Raw genomic sequence first — 12525 nt, forward strand, 5'->3', positions numbered from 1 at the left:
AGCTCACAGCCCTCGTCCGGGTTACAACCCTTTGGCCGAAGCAGGATAGACTCAGCCGAGTCATCCTCAGTGGATTGCCGCGCCACCGAGGATAGGGAAGTCGATGAGCGGAAGCAAACGACTTAAGACGGCCTACGGCTCGCAAGAGCCGTAGTTGAGAGGCTGGAGTGCGAGACAGTGATATTAGAACTGCCTGAGTGCTTTTCCATATATATGGAGACACCTGTTAAGGGTGAAAGGAACGACGTGAGGGTTGGACTCAATGAGGCGGAGCCTGCAGAGTTCATCCGGCCAGAATATAGGTTCAGTTCCCGCAGGGTTATCGGGAAGGTTACCGATCGATAACCGGCAGGGAACATCATCAGCAACTAGTGCCCTCTATTCCAGGATCGGACGCTCGAAGAAGTCAGACAACGGTGAAATACACTCACTTTTCACTTTTCTTCACCAATTTGTCGCGTAAAGTGTCAGTTATTGTTCCTGAAACCCCCCCCCTTTTACAGTCAGTTCCGGAGCCCGTCGCCGTCGTCCTCCCTAGTCTGCCAGCCGTAATCCCGTTGCCGAGCCAGCCTGCGAACAGAGCCGACCGAAGACCCGGGATCCAGTCATCACCGCGAAAAGAGTAAGACTCAAGCGGCAGCAACCTCTGTTGAGCCCGACAAGGCCCAGCAGACTTCCGACGTCGCTCTAGCCTGATAAGGAGAAAAGCAGTCGCTGGAACTTCTAGCTATAGCCCGATAAAGGCGACAGCTGTAGTCCCTGAAACGTGCTACGGCACTTTTATGCCCAAAAGGTTAACCGAGCGAAGGTCAAAACCGCCTGGCAGGCTCACCCCCGTAAGTCCCGACTGACCATCTGCGCCAGCAGTTAACTGGCCCTACGGGAGATAATCCTGAAATTGGTCCTTCGAACCCGAGATATCTGTGTTAAAATTTGTCAAAGTCCGAAAAAACAATTCCGAGAGTCCCGAGAGAAGTTTTCCGGCGACTCGGGCTCAGGGAGCCATTCCCACGTGCAACCTCAGCACCTGTCAAGCCCAAGATTTCACCTTCAGCCCGGTTTGTCCTCTACCCCAGACAGGCAGACCAGGACTTGAAGTTCCTCAATGACAAGGAGAGGGCGGAACTCGAGGCCGTTCAACGGGTGAAGGAAGAGCACGCACTTGCGATTATCATCGCCCAGCGCAAGGAGAAGGAGGCGACGGAGACTGCTCTATACTTGCAGCAAACCTGCCTGCTTCGGCGGGAAAAAGAGGCGCTGGTTCAGAGAGAAGTGGAGCTGGACAAGTCGTCAGCCGCCAGGAGACTCGCAGCTAAAACACCAGAGCACTACGTCCCCTCACCGATCGTCAGACCGACGGTGCTAAACATCACGCCACTCCCGGCAGCTGTGCCACAACCCGGCCCGTCCACTCCGGCTCCCGAAGCCATCTTAGTGACCCCGGTGTGGTCATCAAAATCTTCTAAGTCTCGAAGCAGCAGTAAACATTCTCGAAAGGAAACACCTCGATCTAGTAGAGGAAGCCGGAGCAAACCGGCCCGGACAGAGAAAGCACTGGCCAAACAATTCCGCAAGCACGGGATCTCCACTTCAGACGACGAGGAGGTGGTATTGAAGTCACCGCAGAGCCCTTATTCAGCCTGAAAAGGCCTTGTATTATCGTTTTGTTTGAGAGAAATAAAAATTTGTTGAAACCGAAACTATCGCGTCATAATCTGATTAAATTCTTTCGGTAAAATAAAAGGAAAAAGATGAGCAGGGAACCAAGATCGGTCAAGACCCGAGCAGCAGTGGCTGCGGAGGTGTCAGACGAACGGTTCGCGTTGCAGGAAGTGGCATTAGACGAAGCCAAAAACGACATCGCCAGACTCAATGAATGGCTGGAGAGAGTCGAGGCGAGGGTCACCAAAGAATCTCAATGGCTGGAACTAGAGTTCTGCGAGACGGCCGAGAGACAGGATGCTGTGATATCAGCGCTCGAATGAAAGGCAAGGACTCTAGAAGCGGAGGTGCGCAGAATCAGCGTGCTGCTCCCGCAGGTCAAGGCCCAAATAGATCAAAGACAGTCAGCCTTAGTAGAGAATAGCTTCAAGGAATGGACGAAGAGAATAAGAGAAGAGATGGACGCCCGAGAAACAGCCCTTATCGGGTCAATCCGGCAAGATTACTCGCTGACAAACTGAGTCATGCTCGAGTCAGCCAAAGCGATGAAAAAAATCAAGGAAGATCTCCTTATTGAGCTGAGGCAGACTCGACAGACAAAGCAGAGGGAAACCACCGGAACGGTGGGAGACTCCATAGAGGAAGGAGCAACGGCGAGAAGCCGTCACTCAAGCAGCGCGTCGGCGGCAACCACCTCTTGTGAGACAAGAGATGAGTTGACGGCCGAACGATACACACTTTTGACTGAATTAATGGGTGCCGCTCTTGTGGTGAAGTCGTCACGAGACAAAGGGGGGCGGCGAGTGAATAAACTCAAAACGCAGACCAGACATGAAAGAATAAAGGAGATTACACGGAAGCTAGCAGAAATCTCGACGGCAGAAGAGAGAGTGAATGACCGCGAGCAGCTAGACATAGCGCTGAGTGAAATGGTGGTGTTGGATCAGTTGGTGGAGTCTCAGAAACGAGACTCTGCGCCGACGAATACGACACTCGTCAATCGCCCAGCGTTACCGCTTCCGGTGTTTAATGGAGAGATAGCGGCGTGGGGAAGTTGGAAGGCCGCTTGGTCGACTTACCGCGACGATGCCTCACTGTCAGAGGAGCAGAAGTATCAGTACCTTCGGGGCTGTTTGAGAGGAAAGGCCGTGGATGCGGTGTCGTACCCGAGGGGTTGTCGACTCATAAGAATCATCGTACACCCTCGGAAAAGTAGGCAAGAATCCCGAAGAATCCCAAGAATTCCTCAAAAATCCTTAATAATCCCAAGGATATCTGAAAACTCCCAAGATTCCCAAGAATTTCTCAGAATACCCCAAGAATCATAAGAATTTCTCGAAATTCCAAAAAATCTTAAGGAATTCTACAACAATTTCCGAATTTTCTCGAAGTTTGACTAAACTTCCGTGAAGCAGACGCAAGCAGATGACTATTTTGCATTCTTCTCATTACAGTTGGCCGCGTGGTTCATGTGAAAATGAGCAGCGAAGACAGTAGTGACACTTTGAAAGTGCTTGAAGAAAAACATGTAGTTATTCCAACCCATATAAAAAATAAACTTTCTAGTCTTGGTTACGTCGGAATTCGTGTCCTTGCAAAAATTGACGAATCAACTATGAAAGAAATAGAGGAATTTGTTGGAAAAGTGTTAGGTTCGGATGAGATGACAAAAAATATGTCGTTGACAGAAAGACAAGAACAATTTGGCAAAACATTTACTTCCAACCCAAAAAGTTTTATGCTCTTACCTGTTGTGTCTTTGAAAGACCTGCGTATATTGTACGGACGCACGTTATTACAATACAAGGTTAAGACGACACTCGAAACGGACATTAAAAGAAGAACTTTACTGCAAAGAGTTGCGAGCCCGAATGCCCACCACTCAGCTGCCGCGATCACCGCGACATCTATGTCTCATACAACATTGCCTACAAACATAACAACTCTTCCCGAGCCGACGGTCGGTATCGAATCCCTTCCGTGTACAGTTGACCAAGATACATTAATATAATTAAATGGAGAACGTTACGCGCGGTTTGCGCGTATGGGTGCTTCGGCGTAGAACTACTGGAGGGGGGCCCAACTGGGGTTGCTCTTTCCCTGGCGTCTCCGCATCTGCCTTCGTATCGTGCGCTTCTGGTGTTGGTGACGTGGATTCTTCGCTGCTCCCGCTCTCGGTCGCTGCCGGAACCATCAAGCGGATGAACCACCTGTTACGCCAGAGTACACTGCCGCTGGCAAACTTGATCCGATAGGACCGGTATTGTCCGACCGCGACGATCACTCCGCTATGGCTCCATAATTTCGTTTTCGGATCTTGGACGCGTACTGGTGAACCGACCGGTAACGATGGCAGTGGGCGTGATCGTAGGTCGTATCGGAATTTTGTGTTTGCATCTGCTTCCGCCTGACGCTCTCGCGCATCCATGACGTCTTTCCATTGATTGAAATAGGAGGATCGATGGGCGGGCACCATAGATCGGAGCTGATGGCCAAATACTATTTGAGCCGGTGATAACCCAGTTGCATGCGGGGTGTTTCGAAATTCCAGCAGGCCAGCAAGGAACTCTTCCGACGATAAATCCCCCGACGGGGCTAGCTTCAGTACCAGCTCTTTCACCGTTTTTACAGCTGCTTCCGCGTGCCCGTTGCTTTGGGGGTAATGAGGAGTGGAATTGCCCCATGACACACCCCAGCGCTTTAGGGCCGCTTGAAAAACGCCCGCTTCGAACTGCGGGCCGTTGTCCGACCGAAGTCGCATCGGCACGCCTAACTCCACAAAATTGTTGATGACCGCCTGCACCACCTCCCGGGCCGTAGGGTCATGGCGCCACTGATGCACCACCGGCCATCCTGACAATCGATCGGCGTAAACCAACACGTGTAGCGATCCGTGTTGGAATAAGTCTGCCGATACATCTTCGAACACGTATGACGGCAATGGGTCCGCCAATAATGGTTCTTGAGCTTGGCTAGCCAATCGTTCCTGGCAGATGTCGCACCGTTCCACCAGCATCATGATATCATTGGAGATACCTGGCCAATACACCGTCTGTTGCGCTCGACGTTTGGTCCTCACAATCCCTTGATGAGATGCATGCAATTTTGCCAGAATGCCACGGCGCGAAGCGGATGGAGTCACTATACGTGATCCGTATAACACGATGCCGCCGTCTGTCGATAACTGCTCTCGGATGGACCAATATTGTCGGACATGCGTTGGAGTGTGTGTTCGGTTGGCCGGAAATCCGGTCTCAATTGCCACAATTAAATCAGCATAATGGGGATCTGCTGCAGCCGCTGTCCGTAACTCCTCCATCAGCGTGTCCGGTAGATGTGGTGTTGAAGCTGCGTCGTCTGCAAGGTCGAGGATGTTATTGACGCTCTGAATGGCTACTTTGCATACCGTAAATGCCAGCTCCGTTCCAATGCATTGGTCCTCTGCTACCGGGTCGTTTACCGGAGCGCGTGATAGCGCGTCCGGTATTGCGTGATCTTTTCCCTTTCGCCACACCGTCGTGAATGAGTAAGGTGATAATCGCTCCTTGAGGCGTTGAATTTTCGGGTTGTCAATGGCGTCGAGAGTATACTTGTCTAAAATGGATACCAACGCCTGATGGTCCACCATTAATGTAAAATTTGGGAGGCCGGATAAATATAAACGGCACTTCCGGATGGCCCACTCCACAGCTGCTAGTTCAAGCTCTACGATAGCATATTTGGACTCCGTGTCCGTGCACCACCGCGAGTTAGCGTCCACCAACCTCCATGAATCGCCGTGGCGCTGCAATAACGCATACCCCATGCCGTTTTTTCGGGATGCGTCGACCTATATGATAGTTTCGCGTCCTGGATCAAAATGGACTATCACTGGTGGTGATGTGAGGGCCACTTTTACTGCTTCAAAAGCTTGATCATGGTCTGCGTTCCATACATATGGATTACGGGTACTGAGCAGAGGGCGAAGAGGAGCTTTTGCTGCCGCCACCTCCGTGGAGAATCCGGCCAATTGCTCCACTAAGCCCATAAATGACCGGAGCTCCGAGATGTTGGTTGGACGCGGAAACTGTGACAACGCTCGCAGTTTATCCTCCTCGATGGTGATACCGCCATGCTGGATGTCGTACCTGACCCACGAAAGTCGGGATTTGGCGAACCGAAATTTTTCCCTGCTGAACGTGATCCCGGCTACGCGGGCGGCCTGCAAAATGGCGCATACTCCCGCGACATGGGTGGGAAATGAGCGATCAAATCGCAGTAAATTATCCACCACGCGAACTGTATTCGTCATGGCCGCGAAGGCGGCGTCTGCTCGACGGTTATATTCGTCTCCTGAACTACATAGGCCCATAAACGCGCGTAGAAATTTGTATCGCCCCCATGGCGTCATGAATGTTGTCAGGGGTTGGCTGGATGGATGAAGCGGGATCTGATAATATCCATTCACGGCGTCGAAGCTGGTGAAGAAGCGACACTCACTATCGATTTCCGCCACTGCATCTCACGGCGTGCGGGTTGGGTGCGTTGGCCGAAGGACGAACTTGTTCAGCCGCGTGTGATCAACACATAGCCTGATTTTCCCGTTTGCACCACGGATCACTACTAATGGAGCTGCCCACTCCGATGGTTCGCTGACCGGCACAATCACTTTTTTCGTAATTAGATTATCCAACAGATTTTTCACATCTGCACGGTCACCAAACGGAATCGGTCGTGCCCCATTGACATAAAATGGAACGGCATCCTCCCGCACTTGAATCACCATGTCTGGTCCCACCATTTTGCGAAGCTCATCATCTTGGTCGAACACCGTCTCAAACTCAGCTACGATGGCTGATTCGATGAGAGAAATTTGTTCCGTGCTGGGCTCCATCGGGATGTAAACTCCACGAAGAAAGGGGGCACCAGGTGGTTCTGCTGTAGTTTCCGGACGTGATGGCACGTCCGCTGCTGCCACCGAAGCTAAACGGTTTAGGGTAATCCTGATGTAAAATATTCAAACTGATGCAGTCTACCCGACACAACAGCATTCCGTTAACCTCGGGGCAAAACACAGCCGTGATGCGGGCGTCTCGGTCACCGTATCGCACTGAAAGATCCCGTTGCCCAATCGACAAAAGCGGGGATGAACGGTCGGTCATCACCAAATCAAAAGAAGAGGCTGATAGCTGTTTCTCTGATTACCCGATGGCCTCCATGATGTCTCTCCCGCATACACTTACTTCAGCTCCAGGGTCTGGAATAACGTTGGTTAGCCTCACAGCTCCCTCACCGGTGTCTTTCAGTACCTCCAATGAGATGGTAGGGGATCCACGACGCTTGTGATTTGCTTGAATATTTCCGATAATGATGTGCGCCATTTTGGATTTAGCGCCCATGCTCGTGCCACCGCCTTTCCCGTTTTTATCCTTTTCTCGATTAGGGCATTTAGGGGAAAAGTGACCCAGTTTCCCGCATGTGTGACATGACTTCCCGCTTGCTGGGCAGGATTCCCCTTGATCGTGAGATGCACGACCACACGAACCACATTCGCCTTTTGATGAGCGACGATCTGGTTGAGATGGCTTTGTTGTTGTTGCTGCCACTCCCGATTGTCTGCTGAGGGTGCGCTCATTTGCCCGTGCTGATTCCTCGCTACGACAAATGTTGACCGTATCTTGCAGCGACGGAAACGGGCTGATGGCCAACAACTTCTTTTTTGTTTCCGAATCCCGGGTTCCAGCAATGATGCGTGTCACGAGTCTTGTCTCTGAACACGTTCCGCACAAATCTGCTGCATCAGCTAGACGACGCAATCCGATGAAGAAATCATCAAATGACTCCGACGGTCCCTGTCGACGTTTTTCAAATGCTACCCGGTCAAGCGCGACGTTTCGCTTGGCTCGGATGTAATCTGCTATACGGTCGAGTACGTCCTCGGGTGTAGTTATGGTTGCCGGCGTGATGCCCAATCCTACTTCCATCACTTGCTGCATCGTAGAATCCAGAGTCATCCGAAATGCGGCCATCTGCTCCGAGTTGGGATAAATAGCCAACTGACTTAACTCAGCGAAATCATTCCACCGGTTTCTCCATGATTTCAAAAGTGGAATAGATATGTCACTATGAAGCTTGTCTACGCCAGAGGGGTCCAGCCGCCGTCGTTGTGGGAACACCGGATGGCCGCCTCCGCCGCAACCACCAGCGCCACCGCCTCCACCAGCTCCGCCACCGCCACCACCTCCACCAGCGCCAGAACCGCCACCGCCTCCACCAGCACCACCACTCCTGCCAGCACAACCGCCTCCCGCAACGCCGCCAGCTGCGCCACCGCCCGCTTGAATAAGAACCATAATTTGAGCTAACTTGTTCGCTATGGCCGTTTGGCCGGTTTCAATGGCGTCAATTCGGGCATCGGTCGTTGCGATGGCTGCTGTCGCTGCGTTGGCTGCTGCCAACGCGTCTGCTGTTGTCGTCATGCTGTGTGGTCGTGGGATCCGGATACGAGAAACTTGGGATGAACGTTGACGACGAGGATGTCTCAAAAAATATGGGGCGTCCATGCACGACTCACAACACACTCACGATAGGTTAAACACCGGAAATAATACAGTCACGTATGTGCGCCTTAGCACAACGGTGCCCACCAGGTATTGCATAAAATGTTACAGTAGATATGAAGTAAATGACGATCCACAGAGTATACTTTTCATACCGGCGAACCACTACACGATATGCGTGAACCAGAATGTTTTTGATCACCGACACTGCCAAATGAATCGTTCGAACGATAACTCGACAAATTGGTGTCGCAACGAATGATCTTACTTACAAACTGGAAAAAAATTAGGACTCTCCACACGTCTGCACTGAAGAGTAAAATGTACCTGAACCTACACTTCAATGTCTAGTGCGAACGTGATGGCTACTATTTCAAGATGGCGGCAACCACCGAACACGCGATGAGAAGAATTTGCGATCTGTTAAACTCGTTACCACCAATTACAGGGAACTAAAGGTGATACCAACTGCGCCATGTTGTGTCTTTGTAAGATCTGCGTATATTGTACGGACGCACGTTATTACAATACAAGGTTAAGACGACACTCGAAACGGACATGGAAAGAAGAACTTTACTGCAAAGAGTTGCGAGCCCGAATGCCCACCACTCAGCTGCCACGATCACCGCGACATCTATGTCTCATACAACATTGCCTACAAACATAACATTACCTGGAGACAAAGTTGTTCTTCGCGTCATCAGTGAAGTCTGTAAACAAGTCCTAGAAAGCTACCAAAGTGTGTTATCCCCTCATGAAAAGAAGAACAAGTCTAAATCAACAACGTTCTCTTCTGGAAAGTAATGACTGGTATATCTAATAAGTTTTAAGTGTTTTTTAATTTTCATGATATAGATAACCGATTTTTTACAACAGGGAAACCTGGAAGTGACCAGCTGACTTTTAAAATTGATTCTGATTTTCTAGTGGATGAAGAGGCAACCACAACTGCGAATAAGTTGACATTAGAAGAATATCTCCTACGTTGGGGAAACCGACTAAAACTTCAGAACATGTCTTCTTTGTTTTCAATTAAAGAAAATATTATCACCTGTTTGATGAAGCAGTCGAACTCTGCCATATGTAAATTGCAGCTTGCAATGGAAACGATCTGAACATTCCCAGTCCACAGCAGTTGGAATTTGTAATAGTCCAAGTGCATAATCCTAGCATAAAGAACATCCAACAAGAGATTACTGTAAACATGGATTCATCTGTATCTACATGTATGATCGAATCAGGTAGCTTTTGTATTCATCATATTCTGTTTATGTTATGCTTTTTACTCGTATTTACTTCATGAATTGTTTTTTCCCATCTGGGAAAAATTGGAATTATGAATGTGTTTTCATTTTAGATGTTCTCCAACAACAGACTGCTGAAACACCCTCAGGTGAAACTTCAACCAACGCCTCATCGTCTTTCATGTATCTTTCCAGTTTCGATGGAGCCCAGAAACAGACAGAAACTGCTTCCACGTCTTTCACGCATCCAGGTATTTCCTTTAGTACAGTGAAAGATGAATGAATTACGAACATCCATATCTTCTCTTATTATCTAGATGAACAAGATGCTGATATAATAAATAACTTGGCATCATGCAGTGCGATTCCCACAGTGTAATTCCCTCAATCGACTAAGCGATCGAAAGCACCATCTTCATCGACAAGTAAGAAGGTGAAAAAGAAGAAAAATCTCTGACACAATTCAGCTGGAGGAGCACAGGAAGAACGAGGAGAGGAAGTTCCAAGCACCTCCACTCTGAAATCAAATTGGAACAGCAGAGAATTTCGACGTCAAAGAACATTGTTAAAAGCATCTTGTGCCGCTGCTCAAAGTCGCATTCCTCACTACTTTGAAATACTGAAAGATATTGAAGATTTTACGGAGCGTCAAGAAAACGATTCCCTCCGCTTGCAATTGAAGAATCTAGAGGATAAATATTCACTTCTGCAATCATTCCAAGGACAACAGTTTGAAGTAGGTCTACCTGGCCAATCGCTGTTAAAAAGAATGATGCAACAATCTATAACTCAGAATGGGAAGAGTCCAAATAAAATCCGTCATAACGATGCTGTATTAGAACATTTCTGCCTTAACGTTTGGATACTTGGAGGTCGTCGCCTTTACGAAATTTTTTACGCGAATTTTCCGGGAATATTTCCGTCTCCTACTACAATACATCAGAAGCTTGTCAAGTTTGACATTTCAGTCGACGAGGATTGCTTAAATGTTTCCAAAGTAAAGGAGTATTTAGTTTCAAACGGTGCACCTCTTATTATTTGCTTATCAGAAGATGCGACGGGAGTCGTAGGTCGAGTCGAGTACTACGCAAAAAGAATTGTTTAATGGGATTTTCCAATCCATTAACATCTAATGGCTTTCCGGATTCAACTGCGTCAAATGCCCGTACCGCTCAGGATATCTTAAATCAATTTGATCATCACGACAGGGCTAGGTAAGCGTATTTCAATTGTTATTTACATTTATTGGTGGATTGTTTTAAATTCCATATTTTCTTTAGTGTTGTTATGATTGGCATGATCCAGCCAATTGTTGTCGGCCTCCCTGCGATCCGACTTTTCGCCTACGGACGCAAGCAACAAGTTTACGGCCGGTAATGTGAAAAATCGTCTTAACCATGTGAAGGAAAAATTAACTGCAGAGGGAATACAAGTTCTGATTTATTCTACTGATGGAGATTCAAGAGAAATGAAGGTGATGCGGAACCTATGGCGTCTCGTGGCTTCTCTGTCTCTTTCTTCTCAACTCCTCAATCCGAGCTCCCAGCTGCAATTCCAGTCAACGCACTGTATCTTCGGAAAAGGTGGAAGTTTTTTTTGTGTGATTTTCTTAGAGATTGCATACCTGTTCAAGACACCATTCACCTTGGCGCGAAACTACAAACGCGATTTTGGAAAACCCAAAATATCTTACCGTCTGGTAACAAAATTGCCAGTCCTGCTCACATTATAAATCTTATAAAAAACATTGGTGTTACCAAAGACAAGCATGGATTGCGAGATCGAGATTTAGAACTCATTGATAAGATGAATTATGATGCTGTAACTCGTCTGTGTAATCCCCGGTTAACCGAATTGTTGGGTATTGTCTCTGGGTCGGAAGCGACACGGTTTTATCTCAATCTTATGAACAAAGTTACTTCCAGTTTCCTAGACAAGAAATTAGAGCCATTAGAACGAGTGTACCGTCTGTGGTACTGTGTATTTTGTCTCAGATACTGGCGTTATTTGTTGTCCTGCGATGACGTATATCCTTTAGCGAAGCATTTCATCACGCTGAACGCTTACTTGTGCATCGAAATCAATGCCCATTCATTGGTAATGTTAATTTTAAGATTACAAGAAAGCGGGACCCCTGAACTATTTATGCCATGGCTGTTTTCTATCTGTTTTCTATAAAGCCAGCCCTGTGAATCCTATTTCAAAGCAGCACGATCGTTCACTCCTGTTGGCAGTAGTCAATTAACTTTTACTTTACAAGATTTTCTGTACAATCGATGTCGCAAAATTGATGTTCAATTGCGCTTGATTTCATCGTCTAAATCAGATGGAATTAGATTGCCCAGAATTGAAAAAACCTTGATCGCTTTGGGGGGAGCGGCGAGAGTTATTTTTGTAAATCTCTTCCGTCCATTGAAGAAATAGAGGCGACCATCTTAAGAGCAAAAGAAGATTCTAAATCGACCATGGTTAGCATGGGAGTCATTGTTTCAGATGCTGAGTGTTTCAATTTCGACAATCGGTTAGCTTGGAAAATGAATCAGGCAGTACGTCAAAACGAACTCAGCAATGAGCTTGATGTTGACGAGAAATGCGAAAGTATTGAAAATCAGGGAAATGACTTTTTGGACGAAGTAGATAGTTTTGATGCAAGTGTTCTTACTTCTATCAGTAATGCCGATTTTAAAGACTATAGGGAGATTCTTGAGCGTCAAATTGTCTCTAATTGCAACGAACTCGGTAATAAAAATTTCGGTCATCCTCGATTTGGGCCTTTGTTTGACCCGACCCATTTAATCAAATCTAGTCCATTTGTTTTACTCACCAGCGATGAGGGAAGCCAAAAAGTGATTAAAAAATCATCTGTTGTATGGTTCTGTGAGAATGGTGTGCGCAAACAAAGTAATGATCGTCTTACAAGGGTAACTCAAAGCTCTAATTTTCTTTTAAGTCGACAGTTACTTGTTCGCTCCGTTTCTAAGCAGAAAGTCAGAATTGGTGATTGGTGCATTTTTTATTGTGAAAAAAGGAAATAAAAAAGTAAAGCAATGGTAGGACATGTACTTTCATTTCGATTGATG

The 12525-nt window shown here is 47.7% G+C and overlaps 1 protein-coding gene and 1 pseudogene across 1 annotated transcript; one reads left to right on the top strand and one right to left on the bottom strand.

Moving 5' to 3' along the window:
* Positions 1-3673: 3673 nt before the first annotated feature.
* Positions 3674-5467, bottom strand: LOC123469838. Its single transcript, XM_045169184.1, has one exon. It carries the CDS (start codon positions 5465-5467, stop codon positions 3674-3676), a length of 1794 nt encoding a protein of 597 aa, XP_045025119.1.
* A 5270-nt stretch (positions 5468-10737) lies between these two features.
* Positions 10738-12436, top strand: LOC116917178 (annotated as a pseudogene).
* The last annotated feature ends 89 nt before the right edge of the window (positions 12437-12525 follow it).

Source organism: Daphnia magna, linkage group LG2 (assembly GCF_020631705.1).
Source record: "Daphnia magna isolate NIES linkage group LG2, ASM2063170v1.1, whole genome shotgun sequence".
NCBI lineage: Eukaryota > Metazoa > Arthropoda > Branchiopoda > Diplostraca > Daphniidae > Daphnia > Daphnia magna.